Source organism: Plecotus auritus, assembly GCF_963455305.1.
Source record: "Plecotus auritus genome assembly, chromosome: 3".
In the NCBI taxonomy this organism is placed as follows: Eukaryota; Metazoa; Chordata; class Mammalia; order Chiroptera; family Vespertilionidae; genus Plecotus; species Plecotus auritus.
The window spans coordinates 172963090-172977425 of NC_137772.1; the positions used below are offsets into that span (position 1 = coordinate 172963090).

At 50.1% G+C, this 14336-nt stretch overlaps 1 protein-coding gene across 1 annotated transcript; it reads right to left on the reverse strand.

Annotated features, from left to right (window-relative positions):
• Positions 1-290: 290 nt before the first annotated feature.
• On the reverse strand, positions 291-8958 carry HOXC4 (homeobox C4). The gene is made up of 4 exons (XM_080660828.1): positions 8726-8958; positions 3040-3155; positions 1957-2892; positions 291-1466 (listed from the first exon to the last, which is right to left on the reverse strand). Exons 3-4 carry the CDS (start codon positions 2393-2395, stop codon positions 1111-1113), a joined length of 795 nt encoding a protein of 264 aa, XP_080516954.1. The 5' UTR covers positions 2396-2892; positions 3040-3155; positions 8726-8958; the 3' UTR covers positions 291-1110.
• Between the last annotated feature and the right edge of the window lie 5378 nt (positions 8959-14336).

A 14336-nucleotide genomic window follows, 5' to 3' on the forward strand; every position in this document is an offset into this window, starting at 1 on the left:
AGTGAGACCCCCATCCCCCCAGCTCCGCTGTAAGTACCCCATGAGAGTCTGACCTCTGCAAAGTCAGAGGGAAGGGACAGGAGAAATCAGCCCTAATCTTCCACATGCCCTCTTCTGAGGGTCCCCTGTCCCAACCCCCTTATTGGTTCTTCTAAGGATATTGTAAAACTAGAGTTGAGAGTTAAGATTTGTGTGTTTGCTTAGAGTAAACTTAGGTAACTATAGAGAAGGTGGGATGTTACCAGACCAGAAAGAGGAGGGGGATAAAAAGAAACCATCAGACATTGACGTAAAACTAATTCACATCCACTGGTTTATTATTGATCACGGGGCATTTCACATCGACACTAAAATTCTTTATTGCAAGTTTTACAATAATCAAGTAAATTCAGTCCAAAAACACAATAACCATGATGGGGGGTGAGGTGGGGAGATTCTACCTATAGACTGCCTCTCTGAACTGAAAGTTCATTTTTATTTTCTTTTGGCTCCTCAAACTGAACAGCTCTGAGAGGCTCTCCAGATGCATTTAGCTTTGTCTGCTGTCTTCCCCATCTCCTCCCAGCCTCCCCCCACAACAATAATACAAAAGAACTTCATAGCTTTGTTCTCCTTAAAATGACTTCCCTCTCACTAACCTCCCCTGGTGCATTTTCAATGCAAAAGGCCTAAGGAAAGAGGGGGAGAAGAGGGAGGAGGAGGAGAAGGATGAGAATTAGCTTTAAAAATCTCTTTCATTTTTTCTTTTCCTCATTTCCCCTGAAATTCACCCAAACCAGACCAGCACACCTTGCAATATATAATTTTTGCAGTTTTTTTTCTTAAAAAATAAATAACCCCCCAAAATGGCCTTAAAAAAAAAAAACAACCCAGCAGGTACCATGCTAAGACAACATCACATGCTTTAAGGGTCCTTAATAGTAGAAGGGAGAGAAGGGCAGGGGGCTTGTTTGTTTATCTGTTCTGTCTGTTTGGAACTGACAAGGGATAAGGTGGGAAGAAGAGAGAAAAGAACCAAAATATATATATATTAAATTCTATAAATAAGAGTCAATTTGTATGTGAGGGGAGGAGGGGGGCATGGGGTGGGGGCAGGGTGTGAGTTATGTTTTATAACCTGGTAATGTCCTCTGCCCGTTGCTGCTCCTGCGGCGTGGCGCTCTGGGAGTGGTCTTCAGAAGTGCCCGGGGTGGCTGCCGAGAGGGTGCTGGGCGCAGCGCCGGCCGGGGGCGCTGACCTGACTTTGGTGTTGGGGAGTCGGTGGTCCTTCTTCCATTTCATGCGACGGTTTTGGAACCAGATTTTGATCTGCCTCTCAGAGAGGCACAGCGAGTGGGCGATCTCGATCCTTCTCCTTCGGGTCAGGTAGCGATTGTAATGAAACTCTTTCTCTAATTCCAGGACTTGCTGCCGGGTGTAGGCTGTCCTCGAGCGCTTGGGTTCCCCTCCGTTATAATTGGGGTTCACTGAGGGGTGGGGAGGGGAAAAGCAAATAGTGGGGTTCAGAGGCAGCAGCTCCCTGCCCCCACCCTCACCCCGACCTCAGCTCTGTGGAACAGGAGGAGGGGGTGGTGGAAATAAAGTCATCAAGCTAAATGGGTTATAAAGAAGTTGAAGGAAGCTGGAGACTTTGTAGTGTAATAAGAGGGGAATCCTCATTGTAACGACACTGAATTATTTATGCGCCCTTAGAAAGCGAGCATAGTTTTCACACATACATAACAGATCGTAGCACATGGCTCGGACTGCCCAGAGTAGCTAAGCCATAAAATTTATGGGGGATGTAATTACCCATTCTCGCTCGTAAATCCAGTTCAATTGTGCTAACCCAGAGTAGCTCCTGGAGAGAGAGGGGGAAGGAGAGAAAGGAGGACGGGGGCCAGAGGGGGCCGGGGAGGGTGGGGAGCGCTAGGGAAGAGGGGAGGGAGGGGGTGAGCAAAAAGCAAAGTTGCCTACCCGTGCTAACGTGGATTTTTTTCATCCATGGGTAGACTATGGGTTGCTTGCTGGCGTTGCTGGAGGGATGGTCAGGGGCTGGCTGGCTGCAGGCTGGCGGGGCTGGGGACGGGGAGGCGGAGGCGCCTGAGAGAGGCGCCGGCTCGCAGAGCGGCTGTGATTTCTCTGGGTGGTGGTGGCCCGCCTGGGCAGGCCCGTGGCCTCTCGAATTGCCCGGCCCCTGGAGGCTGGTGCAGCTATACTGGCGCTCGGGGTAGCTAGGGCGCGGAGGCGGTGGTGGGTACAGCTCCTGGTGGTGATGCTGGAATCCCGATTCCCTGGTCCGGCCGTAATATTCCGGACTGTGTTCAGGGATGTAGCTATTTTGCGAATATTCTTCGCATGGAGGAAATTTCGGATCGATGTAGTTAGAGTCCATCAAATACGAGCTCATGATCATTAATTTCTGGAGTGGAAAATAATTTTTCTCGCTTTGTCGTTTTTCTGCTCCATAAAGCCCTCCTACTAGCTAGCGACCCTGTAAAGTTACTTTCACCATGTGACTCCGCCGGCCAATCACACGGAGCAACCCAGTCCCCGGATAAGGAACCGAATCGCTTTATTCAAAATGTATCCAATTTTTTTGTGTGTGTGGTGGTGGTGGTGCTGCTGGGGTGGTGGTGGTGGTGGTGATGTGGGGTTAGCTGGCAGGGGCTGGGGTGTCTCAGTGCGCACCCCACAGACTGACAGTCCTCCCCTGTAAAAGGAGGGGAAGCCCCCAGCGTTGCTCCCAAGCCTGGGCATTGAGGGGCTGTCGGGAGGCTGTGACTCAGCCCCCTCCTGAAGTCTCCCCTTGAGCTTCCGATGGGCCCCTTGGGCCTCAGCTCCTGAGCTTCTCCAAAGGTTTCCATTCATGGTGATCCTGTCTGTCTGTGTAGGTCACCGGGCAGCGCCCCTCTTTTGCAGGAAGAGGAAGTTGAATGAGGACTGGAGTGGAGGTTGGATGGGGAGGAGCCCAGGCTGAGCTCAGGAGGCTGAAGAGCCTGGGGTGCCCCCCATCCAAGCATACCAGAGTCCAGCCCCCTCCCGTGTATACACACTCACCCAACCCTCTGGCCAAGGGGCCGGCGAGGCAGGGTCCCAGCTGGACCTGGCAGGTAGAGGCAGTGGGATGCAAATGATTCTGACGTCATTTCTGGAGGTCTGGGGGTTGAGCCCCGCTGAAGAGAGACAGGAAGTGGTTGGCAAAAGCAGAGTTCAGAAGCCTTGTCCTCCCGAGCACCCACTGAACCTCCCTGTCCCAGCCCAGGAACCTAGGACCTCTTCTACTGCCGGTTGCTATTCCCCCTCTCCATTCGGTCTGGCCTGCAGCTTTCTGACCACTGCCTCCAAGCTGCTTCCTGAGGAGCCTGGGCAAGGAGGAGAGAGATCTGCCAGGAGTCAGCGCCCGCCTGAAATGTGTCCCGCCAAGGCCCTGGGCGCTCTTCCTTCTCCATCCCCACAGAGGGCAGACTTAGCTAAGAGGGAGGCAGGCCTGTGTGGATAGAGCTTGCTTGGGGCCAGGGATTGTATCCATGTAACACATGTGTTTACATGTAAACACACATTCCCAAAGGCCATATCCAGGCTGCCTTCCAAAAGCTGAGGGGTGAGCTCACCAAGCTGGGTAGGCTGGGTACACCTAAGGGGGGGAGATATCTCCAGTCCATTCCTGCCCCCTCCCCGTTCTCTGCCACCAACCTATAGGAATACCTTTGTGCCCAGGGTGGCAGGGCCATGGAGGGGGGGGGGCAAGAAGGGTTGCTTTTCACCGCCCCCCCAGATAGGGATGGCCACATCATGCCACCAATTCCAATTAACTGATCCCATAACACAGAGTTGGGGGGGGGGTGGCAGAAGGAAGAGCCCAGGGAGGGAGCCGGGTCCCCTTGTTGTACTTGATAACAATTATGGTTTAAAATCATAGCTTGCCGGGGCTCAGCTATATTTTACTTGATAACAATAAAAGTGACACATAAAGTTAACTGTTTATGTTTTATTTATTAGACTAAATCTGCCAGCGGTGGTAGGAGCGCTTGCCTCGTCGCTACAGCTTTTATAGGGCTGTAAAACGTCATAAATCAGTCTCGCGGAATCGCCCGCACTCTTTGTGTCGGCGGCGGCGCAGGGCTGGCGGCCGCTGGCTGCCTGCTCCCTCCTTTCCACGAAAAGTCGTAATGTGATTTTTCCCCCTCTGATTTTATTATTATGATCGCCGCCCTGATTAGTCAATCTACCTTTAATTCGCCGCCCTACGCTGCCTCCTCCCAGCCCAGCCTGGTTGACACTTGAATAAGTACCTTTTAAAACGGCATAACAACTATTTGAGGGTTTAATTAGAACATCTGCAATTAAGGGAATGAGGAGGGGAAGAGAAAAAATAAAGCCCTTGTGAGAGGAAGACTGAAGGCGGGAGATTCTCAACCTGTCTCTCACCACCTTTGGGATGCAAGAGAGGGTCCCCACGTCCAAATTAGGGCTCACCCTAAGGCATGAATTACACTGGGCCACAGCTGATGTCCAAAGGAGCTGATCCTCCGCCTGGGCCCCTCGTTGCCTTCCTTCCTCAGATGCTCAGGCCTCCCACCCTCAACCCAGGTGCCTGGGAGGGGGTCCCTGGATACCCTCTCCCAAGAAGACGATGCCCTGCCCCCTGCCATCAGGTGGGTGAGGGAACAGGAATTCCCTGGAGGTGTACCATCTCTTGGAGGAGATTGCCAAATGTCCACAGACCCCCCACTCCTGTCCAGGACCCTCTTAGTGTGAGGACTGGCTGATTTGGTTGGAAGAGGAACTTGAGGAGGGGAAGGCTGCTGTTTGGTTGATAGTGGTTTGGAGTGTGTGAGGGTTTTATTTTTTGTAATTATTGGTGGTAGGGGTGAGAGCAAGAAGAGGGCAAAGGGAAACCAATGCTGAATGCTGACCTACAAAAAAGTCTGAACCACTGCCCCAAGGGGAGAGCCAAAGCTCTGGGTGGGGGGTAGGGGAGCTAAAGGGACTGAAAGCCTTCTAGCCCCACCCCCACCCTCCCTTCCAGACCAGCACCTGGGTCAGGCTGCTCCACCCCAATCTGGCCCAGATATTCTTTTCCCTATCTGACCTGGTGAGGTCTTGGCCTGGCTCCCCTTCTCCCAGCCCTCACACTCACCTTCTGCCAGCCCTGCCTCCACTTCAGTCCTCACTTCTTCTATTTCCTTACCCTCTTGGGCTTCTTAGGGAGTCCTTCCCAAGGCATTGCCCACCCGACATCCTACGAACTTACTCCCCAGGATTCTGAGCTCCTGCAGGTGGCTCTAGACGGAGCGGGAGCAGGAAACCCACTTCAGGCCAGTATGTGTAAGCAGATACAGAGAGTTCAGATGCCTCCAACTAAATGTCAAATCTGTCTTTGGTTATTACAGCTAACAAATATATATATACTACTAATGTTTATTAATATATTAAATGCATCCTTATGCAGCCACAAATATATGTGTGGTTCTCATTGCAGGATTGCACAGCTAATTCAACATGCACATTCATAAAATGAAATCTGGGAGATTCCTCCAAATATGCCCACACTTATCTATATCACTTACCCAAAAAAACTCTCTTTGGGCTTCTATAGCTTAATAGCAAGGAAGTCACCTATCACATGGGGAAAATAGCAAGCCAGACTGCACCACACACATACATACGAACATTTTCACTTATTAGCAGTACGGAAATCAAACCCTTAAGGAAGACTTCTGCACTTAGCACTGGCTTAATTAGGTGTGTGTGTGGCGGGGGGGGGGGGGGGGGGGGGGGGAGAGGCACTAAAGCAGCGGCTCTCTCCTGCACTGACGCCTAGTATCTGGTCCTGCCTCCTTTTGTGCATTACCCTCCTGCCTCTGGCCTTGCCAACCCAAGGATCTCTCTACTCTCCGGCTGGCTCTGCCCTCCACCTCTCTCTGACCCAATTTTATTTTTTATTTTTTTCTGACTACCTTTTGCCAGCTTCTAAACACTCTCCGAATGCCCCCCCCCCTCACGACCCCATATCCTTTCTAAATCTCGATCTGGTTTCTCTTTCGGAAACATGTTTCAGTACAAAGCGCTTCCCTTCTGACACTGCTGAAGAAAAATATGTGTCCATTGTGTGCGAGGCCTTATTGTGCCCGGATTACCATACTGACCGTTGGATAACCCATATTCCTCCCCTCCCCAGTAACACGCTGCTGGCTGAGAGACCTCAGCGGCTCCACAGATTCTGTGCTGCATTAAAATCCACCTCTCAGACTCCCTGAATTTTCCTAGGGAGAAAAATAAATGTGAGGACCAATGTAAGATTTGGAAAGCAAAGAGAAGGAAAATGAGAATCATTCCTTTCCCGTTCACAGAAGTGCAGGGTTTTGTTTTTAGTGTATGTATGTGTTTTTTGTTATTTTAGAGATTGAAAATGGCAACATATCTCTTTCTTTTTCCTGAAATAAATTGACTTTTAGATAGTATGCAATCAAATAATTCATTTCACTTTTATTTTTTTCTCCAAACAACCTGAAAACCCCAAACTAAAGCAAGACTCTTATCCCATTTCCCCCTGTGTATGTATGTATGTATATATGTGTGTTTTGTCCCTTTCTAATGCCAGCAGGCAGGCTAATGTATGCAAAAGAATATGCAAATGCTTAATTGATTTTTTCTTAAATCTCTTGTCAGTAAAAGTAATGAATTGGTCTAAAATGATTTTAATAACCTGGACGTGTCACCAGAAAATACTCAACCTTTTTTTTTTCTCTCTCTCCTGAAATCGCTTATAGTCTTGGGGGGGAAAAAGCAATCATGGAATGTTAATTTGCCCCCCTTTAAAATATTAAAGATAAATTTCCCTTGTTTGTTCCAAGACCATAGGCAAGATCCTCTCATGGATTTCCCCCTCCTTGCCTTGCCTTCCTTGGAATTCAATTTTCCTCAAATCTCGTTTAAAGTGGCTTTTTAAAAAGTGGCCGCATTTTAATATTGGTTAGACAGAGTGACCTGCATTTCACCTCGGGTGTTTGACTTGTTCCAATAGGTCACTGCCATGGGGTTATTGATGGGGAAACTCCATTGAAATTTGTCTCTTCGCAAATGGCCTTTAGATCTTCCAGTGAGTTCAATAACTAGTTATAATGTGGAAGGGGAAAAATGAAGGCCCTGGGCTAACGAATTTGATGTTTCATTTTTATGCTGGAGAAATTGTTAGTTAGAGGAGGTTGGGTTCCCCACCCCCTTCTTTGCTCATCCTGGCCTCACTGACCCCCACTCCCAGCCAAGGCTGCTGGATTATAACCCCTTTAAAACTTGGACTGGGATGTCCCTTTCTCCCTTGATGTAAGCTTTAATTCTTATTATTATGAATATTGTTGTTGTCAAAATTCTGACTAAGGGTGCAGGAAGCTTGCGCTCCTGGAGATTTGTGACCTGAGCTTTCTTGTTTAGTGGGGGAAGGACTTTTATTTTTAAAGGAGGTTAAATGCAGTTTTGAAAGATTCAGGAGTTAAGCTGGCTTTAGGGTCTTTTATGGAAGGCTCCCTGGCCTGGTGCTCTCAGAATTAAGGTGATGATAGGAAGCTGCGATCCCTTTTTGCGGGGGGGGGGGGGGGGTGAGGGCATCTGCCCTCATCTGTTTGTGGCCTCTGAGCTGCCAGAGACCCATGGGATCAGGCACCCAGGACCAAAGAAGGCAGAGACTGGAAAGTTTAAGGATAGACGGAGAATTCCATGGAGCAAGCAAGGGAACCCTGGGTCTCCTCCAGGGTCAGAGACAGAATTCATGGAGACTTGGTCTAGTAACTGCCTGCCGAACTTCATAAGAAGGGCGCCCCACAAAGCCCAACGCCCAAAGACAGTGCGTTTTAGTGAACTGAAGAGAGCAGAGGAAAATGATGGGGGGCATGGAGATTTTATAAGGTTCCCTTTTTGCTGGAATCCTCAAGGAGTGGGAGAGGAAAGGGCAGGGGGAGAGGGGAGGGTCTTTATTTTATTCTCCCCAATCACAGCCAAGTTGGGGAACCCTTGACTTCTCGAGAGAAGCCTCTGGGAGAAAGGATGGTGTAGAAATCATCTCTCTAGGCTGACCCAGCCATACCAGAGGTTACCATTATTAACCTCAATAATAACAAGAACATCATTCCCTCACAAATCAGCTGCCTGGGTGCCTCATGTCCTTCTTCCAGGAACTGCTCCTTCTCTTTTCCTGCGGGAAGGGGTCCAGTTTGTCCAGTCCCAAGTTTCCCCTTTAATAAACCCACCCGCTTCCTACCCCCTTCTGAGCCTGGGTTCCGTAGATGGGAGTCATTCCAAAGGCAAGCACTGATTTCTGGGGTAGGGGAATCGAGGCCAATATGTCAGTGCCTGAAACCAGGGTGCCACTTCCCTCTACCCCTCAAACCCAGAGGCAGTAAGTACCTGGGTGCCACCTGTGCTCTCAGACAAACTTTCCTAGGCAGAGCCGTGGCTCCACTGGGGTCGGGAGCAGCCCTTAACCGGAATCTCATCAAAATGGGAGAGTCTGAGAAGGGGCCCTGGGCGCTCGGGGATCGGCCTAGGAGAGGACCCGGCCCGCGCTGCCCAGCCGGGCAGGGATCAATAGCGATCTGTTCTCAACTTGCCCCGAGCCCCTGCGCGTGGGCCCCAGCGGGTGAGTCCCTTCCCCCGGATGCTCGCCCGCCTTGGCCCGCACCTCGGCGGCTTCCTCCGAACCCCAGACCCCCAACCTCGGGCCTCGCCCTCTCCCCGTTTTAATTACGTGATTGATTTTCGCTTTGGCCGCATCGAGACGCCTCTGCCTCCGACTGGTTTTAATCTTTCGGTTCCCTTTTTGTCTCTCCGAGTGCTCCTGCCGCGATGTAGTTCAGAGGCTGCCCCTGGGCCGCTGCCTCGCCCTTCACACCAACGAAATGGTCCTCCCGGCTCTGCGGCCGGGGCTGCGGCCGCCGCCACGCGGGGCTCTGAGGCTGCGGTCCTGCCCAGCCGCCTCTCTGAATTATTTGGCGCTCCATTATTCTCTACAGAGAAGCGGCCGCGCTGAATTATCACCGCAAGCCCGGGGCTGGGCCGGGCTGGGCTGCCCGCGGGCTGTCTCCTCCTCGCCCCGAGAAGGGGGTGGTAGCAGGTCTGCCCGGGACCCGCGGGAGCGCAGCGCCCGGCTCTGGGCTCAGCGGGGAGCTCCAGCCTCGTCCCCGTCCCCGAGACTCGGCCCTGCGCCCGCGGCCCAGAAGCGCCCAGAGAAGCAAACATGGCCACAACTGTGCACCACTACGCGCCCGAGCGGGACCCCAGGGCTGGGCTCGGCCCACACCTGCACTTGGCCGTTTAGTCTGAAGTCGCTCCCCAGCCCCAGACAGAGGCCCTGTGGCCGCAGCAGCCGCCTCTGCGCCGCTGTCCAGGAACACGCGCAGTCCCTGCCTCCGAGGGGCTGAAGGTGAGGCCAAGGAAGGGAGAGAGGGAAGAAATTTTAATTTACGAGTAGAACAGATTTGGGGTGGGGAGTGGAAGGGGAAAACTTGAAATAAAGAAAAGAAGCCCTTTCTCCCACCGTAGCCTTTCTTGCCTCCAGACACACAAAAAACCAACCCTCTTTTTCCTCCCCAAACCGCTGGTGTTCGGCTTAATGTCTCATCTATTTACAACTAATAAACACCTCTTTGATTATTCTCCCACGGTCTGCTCATTCTTTGATCCTTTCCAAGGAGGCGAGCGATGACTTACTATTAGCAGTATTTTATGATTACATTTTCCCCCTCGGGAAGAGGAGGGAGTTGGGAATGTCTTTCTCACTGGGGAAGAAGTTCAGTGAAACTTGAGTTGGTCGCAATCTTCTCCCTGTGCCCTCCGCCCCCCCCCCCCCGCCCCATCTACAACACCCCAACCTCTGTTCCCCCAACCTCCTTCCCCAGCAGCAATGTTGCTGGGTAAATAAGAGTCCGCCTGCCTGGCTATTAGGATTCTGGAGACGTTGGCATCTGTAGCAATCATTAGTCAAAGCCGCGGAAGCCAAAGGAGCCGAGGAGTTGGACAGAAAAAATCTTGGAAATGATATACAGGAGCCGCGGAGGCATCAATCCCGCCGATAAGAGCGCGGCTGCCGGGAGCAAGGCGGCCGCTTAATTGGGCCCTGGGCACCCAGAACAATTGGGGATGAGGTACCTATGGGTTGGGCAGTGATCCTGGCACCATTTGGTCACCCTACAAAAATAGCTAGGGGCTTGAATACCCTTTCCCCCAATGTCAAAGGCCCAGTTGGGTGGGGTGGGGAGACTCATGCCTCTGTCAGCTTCACCCTGAGAGCCAAGAGGGGCTGGGCTGCAGGACTCTTCCCTTTCTTCAGTTCCCTGCTCCATCGCGGCTCTCTTAGGAGGTGCTGCAGGTTGGGGAGCCTGGGCTGGGATTGCAGATCACAGGGACAGTCTGGACAGAGGCTGTGGTCCCTGGAGTGGGTTTTCAGGGGACAGATAATTCAGTTGGACTAGATTTGAAGATAGCCTTGGAAATAGCAACAGAATCACTTGCTTTAATAAGCAAAACATCCAAAAGATATTTGTTCCCTATCCCTACTCTTTATTGATCACAGAGATAGAGAGACAGTAAGTTTAAATCCTTCCAGACAGAGAGCTATGCCCCTACATGTAGATGTGTGCATTATGAAACCATCTCTAAACATATGTTCTAATATTCAAGTTTCTGCAAAGACTACAAAGATCTCCAAATATTCTGCTTCAATAAATAGCTGTTTTATGAGTTGGGACCCTTACATAAATCAAGATAAATTTTTCAGAATAGAGATTGAGCAACACATATATAGTTTTTTCCAAGTGAGAAAAAAACACACCACCAAATATTCATCTAGATGTTTAGAGAGAGAGAGAGAGAGAGAGCTGTACCAATACATCCTAGCATATACATCCAACACTATAGAAGGATTGGTAATGTGCATGCAAGAATTCGACAGAGAACTGTTATGTTCACTGTAGATCTATAAATCTAGAGATCTATAAATCTGTATTTAAATGTGGAATAGAGAGAGATGTAAAACATACATCCTGTTATAGAGACATAGAGCGGTCTATAAATACATTTTCACATGTACAGCCACAGGATTGTTCAGCTTTCTATAAAGACACCTGAATTTTTTTGGAGTCCTAGGAATGAGGGCAATTCTGTAATGCTTGTGAGTCTGGGATGCCCGAGCCCAGAGTTCTCTGGGAAATAAACAAGGGTACACTAGAGCCTGTGCAAATGCTAAGAGAGCCCAGGAACTCATATAATCTATGGCCTCATTTCCAGCATGTGGAGACATTTCTCTGGCGGTGGATAGGAACCCTGATGCTGGGCCTGAAAACGTCCTGATTTACTGAGCCCAAACTGAGATGGAGGTAGAGGGCTCTTTACTTCTTTTCCCTTCAGCTCCTTAGCTCCAGGCTCAGGGGAGACCTGTGGGAAATTGGGGTGTCTTTAGGAGGGGAAGGTTCATTAACATTACAAAATGGAGCCACGTAGGTAAAATATGATCTTGTTTGCAGAGAATTGGGTTAGAGAGAAATAGGAGAAGGCTGTGAGCTTTCACACACACACCCCTGCACCCATCTTAATTACATAAAACCAGTCACCACAGCACCACAGAATTTCCTCCATTCACATGGTGCTAGCTGGGGACTTCTATATGCTTCACTCCCACCCCTCTTCATAAGTTCTCCCCTAAACACCTTGTTCCACCTTGTCAAGAAGGAGTTTGGGGCTTAGGAAAGGGGTCACAGGGAGAGCAGAGCCCCCGAGGAGTCATGGTATCTACCACCAGGCTCAGAAGCTGATTGCGTAGATGTTGGTTTCTTTTTAGTTGAGGGGTTGGGGGAACAAGGTCTGTGTGGACAAAAGAAAATGAAAGGTTCCTCGGTTGATTTTTAAATCTGGAAGTTTGAGGAGGTGAATCACCAATAAGCTCTTTTCTTATTGAAGGTGGAAATTTTTGGGAGCCCTGGATTTCCTTTTAGTTTCCTTCTTTGGTTTACTGGGGGAAAAGGAGGTATAGAGGGGCCCCAGGTGGGCTTGGGGAAGTGCAATCCAATCTTGCTGGCCAGATTGGGGGAGAGTGATTTACAAAGCAAAACCTCAGATGCTACTTCCTGAGAAGTCACCAGATCAAAACAGCTCCTCTAGGCTTTTATGACCCAGTCTCTACTCCCAACAGGAAAAGCACCCTCAATAAAACCTTGGCCCACGCCCCCATCCTCTATCCAGAGGAGGGGGAGAGATACAATCTAAAATGAGAGACCTGACCCTTACTCACACTGGGCTTTCTATGTGACTTTTTAAAGAAGTATTTACTAGATTTTTCTCTACTGCCTGAGCAAAGAATCAGCCATGAGAGATTTGGAATTTGAGCCTGGAGCAGAGGGTAAGGGTGATTTGATCAGATGAGGGTCTGGCTTCATAGTCCCTTATTATCTTCCAACTCTCCACAACCCAACAGGCCAACAGAAGACTAAAGGTCACCAAGAGCCTGGCGGCCACCATCTGTGGGGGCTGCTCCAGAGTTTTGGTTTTCCAGAGAGGCAGAAGGAAGGAAACTGGACAGTTGCCTAGGGCTTGAGGGCAGAGGTGGGGAGGGCAGGACAAATGGTCTCCAGGCTGGGTGGGTGGGAAGAATGGGGCAGGACAAGGACTGGGAAGTTGGTTCAAGACTGGTTTACTGTGTGTGTAGCCTGGGCTTCAGACCTCTTTCATACCATACTTGGGCACATACATATACTTCTGTGTGTTCATGTGTGTTGTTTAGGGCCAGGGACTGGGAGAAATAGGGATCTTTCTACCCCTCTGAGAGCTGTGGAATGCACAGTACTGAAGGATTCAAGGAACTGAGCAGACACATTCCACCGAGCCCATGCAGGGCTGCAGATCATGGGAGAAATTTCTCTGTACTTGTATCAGGTGTGAAGAAGTAGCCTCCTACCTGCACTGGCTCGCCAGCATGCCCAGAGCCTTCTATTCAACCTCTCATTGTAGCTTCTAAGGCCTGGCCATCAGAGAATGAACAAGGTGCTGGATTACCTAGTGTAACTTTCCCAAGTCCCAAATTTGATCCCCTGTTCCCCTTACACAGTGATTTCTCCTGGGTGTTGCTGTTCCCTTTTGCCCTTCAGTGAGCCTTAGGAATGGGAGAGGGAGATAAATCCCAGGGTTCTGCAGGACTCAAGGACCAAGAGATCTCTATCACCCCAGTTCAGCCTTCCAAATTCCTTTGGCTCCTGGAGCTCCATCAAAGCCCATGAAGGAGATATTATGAGAACAGACACACCATTCTGGGTTACCAGGACACATTAAAGGAGGATGTGATTTTCTTGGCCCTTTAGCAGCTTCATTTCTTCCTTATATTGAATCTCTAACTCAAAGGTCTCTATCTTGGGTTCCTGATTTTCCCCCTTCTCCACCTCAAAGGGTTCCAAGGTCTCCAGACCCACTGAAGAGGAGGCTCAGAGTGGTGCTTGTCTCCTCAGTAAAAGAAAATACAGAATTGAAACCCAGCCCAAAACAGCTACACACAGAGAGGAAGAGTCAAAGAGAAAGAAAAAGTTTACATGGATATTAGAAGGGGTTAAGCAATAAAATCTCTCTTCCCAGTGCCTGCTTAGACAACCAATGCCCCCTGTCTTTCCCAGCTTTATGGGATCTGGAAACTCTAGTGTGAGAAATCCACACTGGAGGTGAGGGTTGGACTCAGACAAGACTTCCACACCATCTACCAGGAAAAAAGAATGTGTGTGCTTTCATTCTTAACCCATGAAAGAGTCAATGGAGCAGTATGATGAAGGTGATGTGGAAAGCGGGGGCTCAGTGGTTTCCAGAAGAGCTGCCTTCCCTCTGGCTTCTCTTTCTAATCCTTCCCACCTGTGGCATAGTCCCTAAATCAGCCCTACCCAGAAGACAAACAAACAGGAGGGTGCTGACAAAGCCCAGCTCAAAGGGGTTACCCCTCCCATCCTGCACCCCCGAGGCCCCTCAGAGGAAGGCTTAGAGTTCCCAGGGGCACAGCCCATCAGAACTCCCACCCCTCAGTCAGCTCAAGAGGACCAGAGATCAGAAGGAGAAGGGGAGAGGAGGAGAACTCAACCAGAAAATTAACCCTGGAACAAAGTCCTGGAGTGGGGTGGGGAGATGAGGAGTACCTGGTCTGCACTCATGAGGTGGCTGGGTCAGGGTCCAGCCCAAAATGTTTAGGAAACACACACTTCTGTCATACATGCACACTCTCTGTGCCATCAAATGCCCTTGCTCAGAAATAGTTTCTCCACCCATTGCTTGTTCTGACCAACCCATGTATACATAAACATTGAAATCCACACCTTCAGTGACTGTGACCTTTG

Excerpts from the sequence above, each read along its gene's own strand:
- HOXC4 (XM_080660828.1), bottom strand. The coding sequence starts at position 2,395 with ATGATCATGAGCTCGTATTTGATGGACTCTAACTACATCGATCCGAAA. Across the intron at positions 1,467-1,956 it reads AAAAATCCACGTTAGCACGG|TGAACCCCAATTATAACGGA; the intron begins GTAGGCAACTTT and ends CCCACCCCTCAG.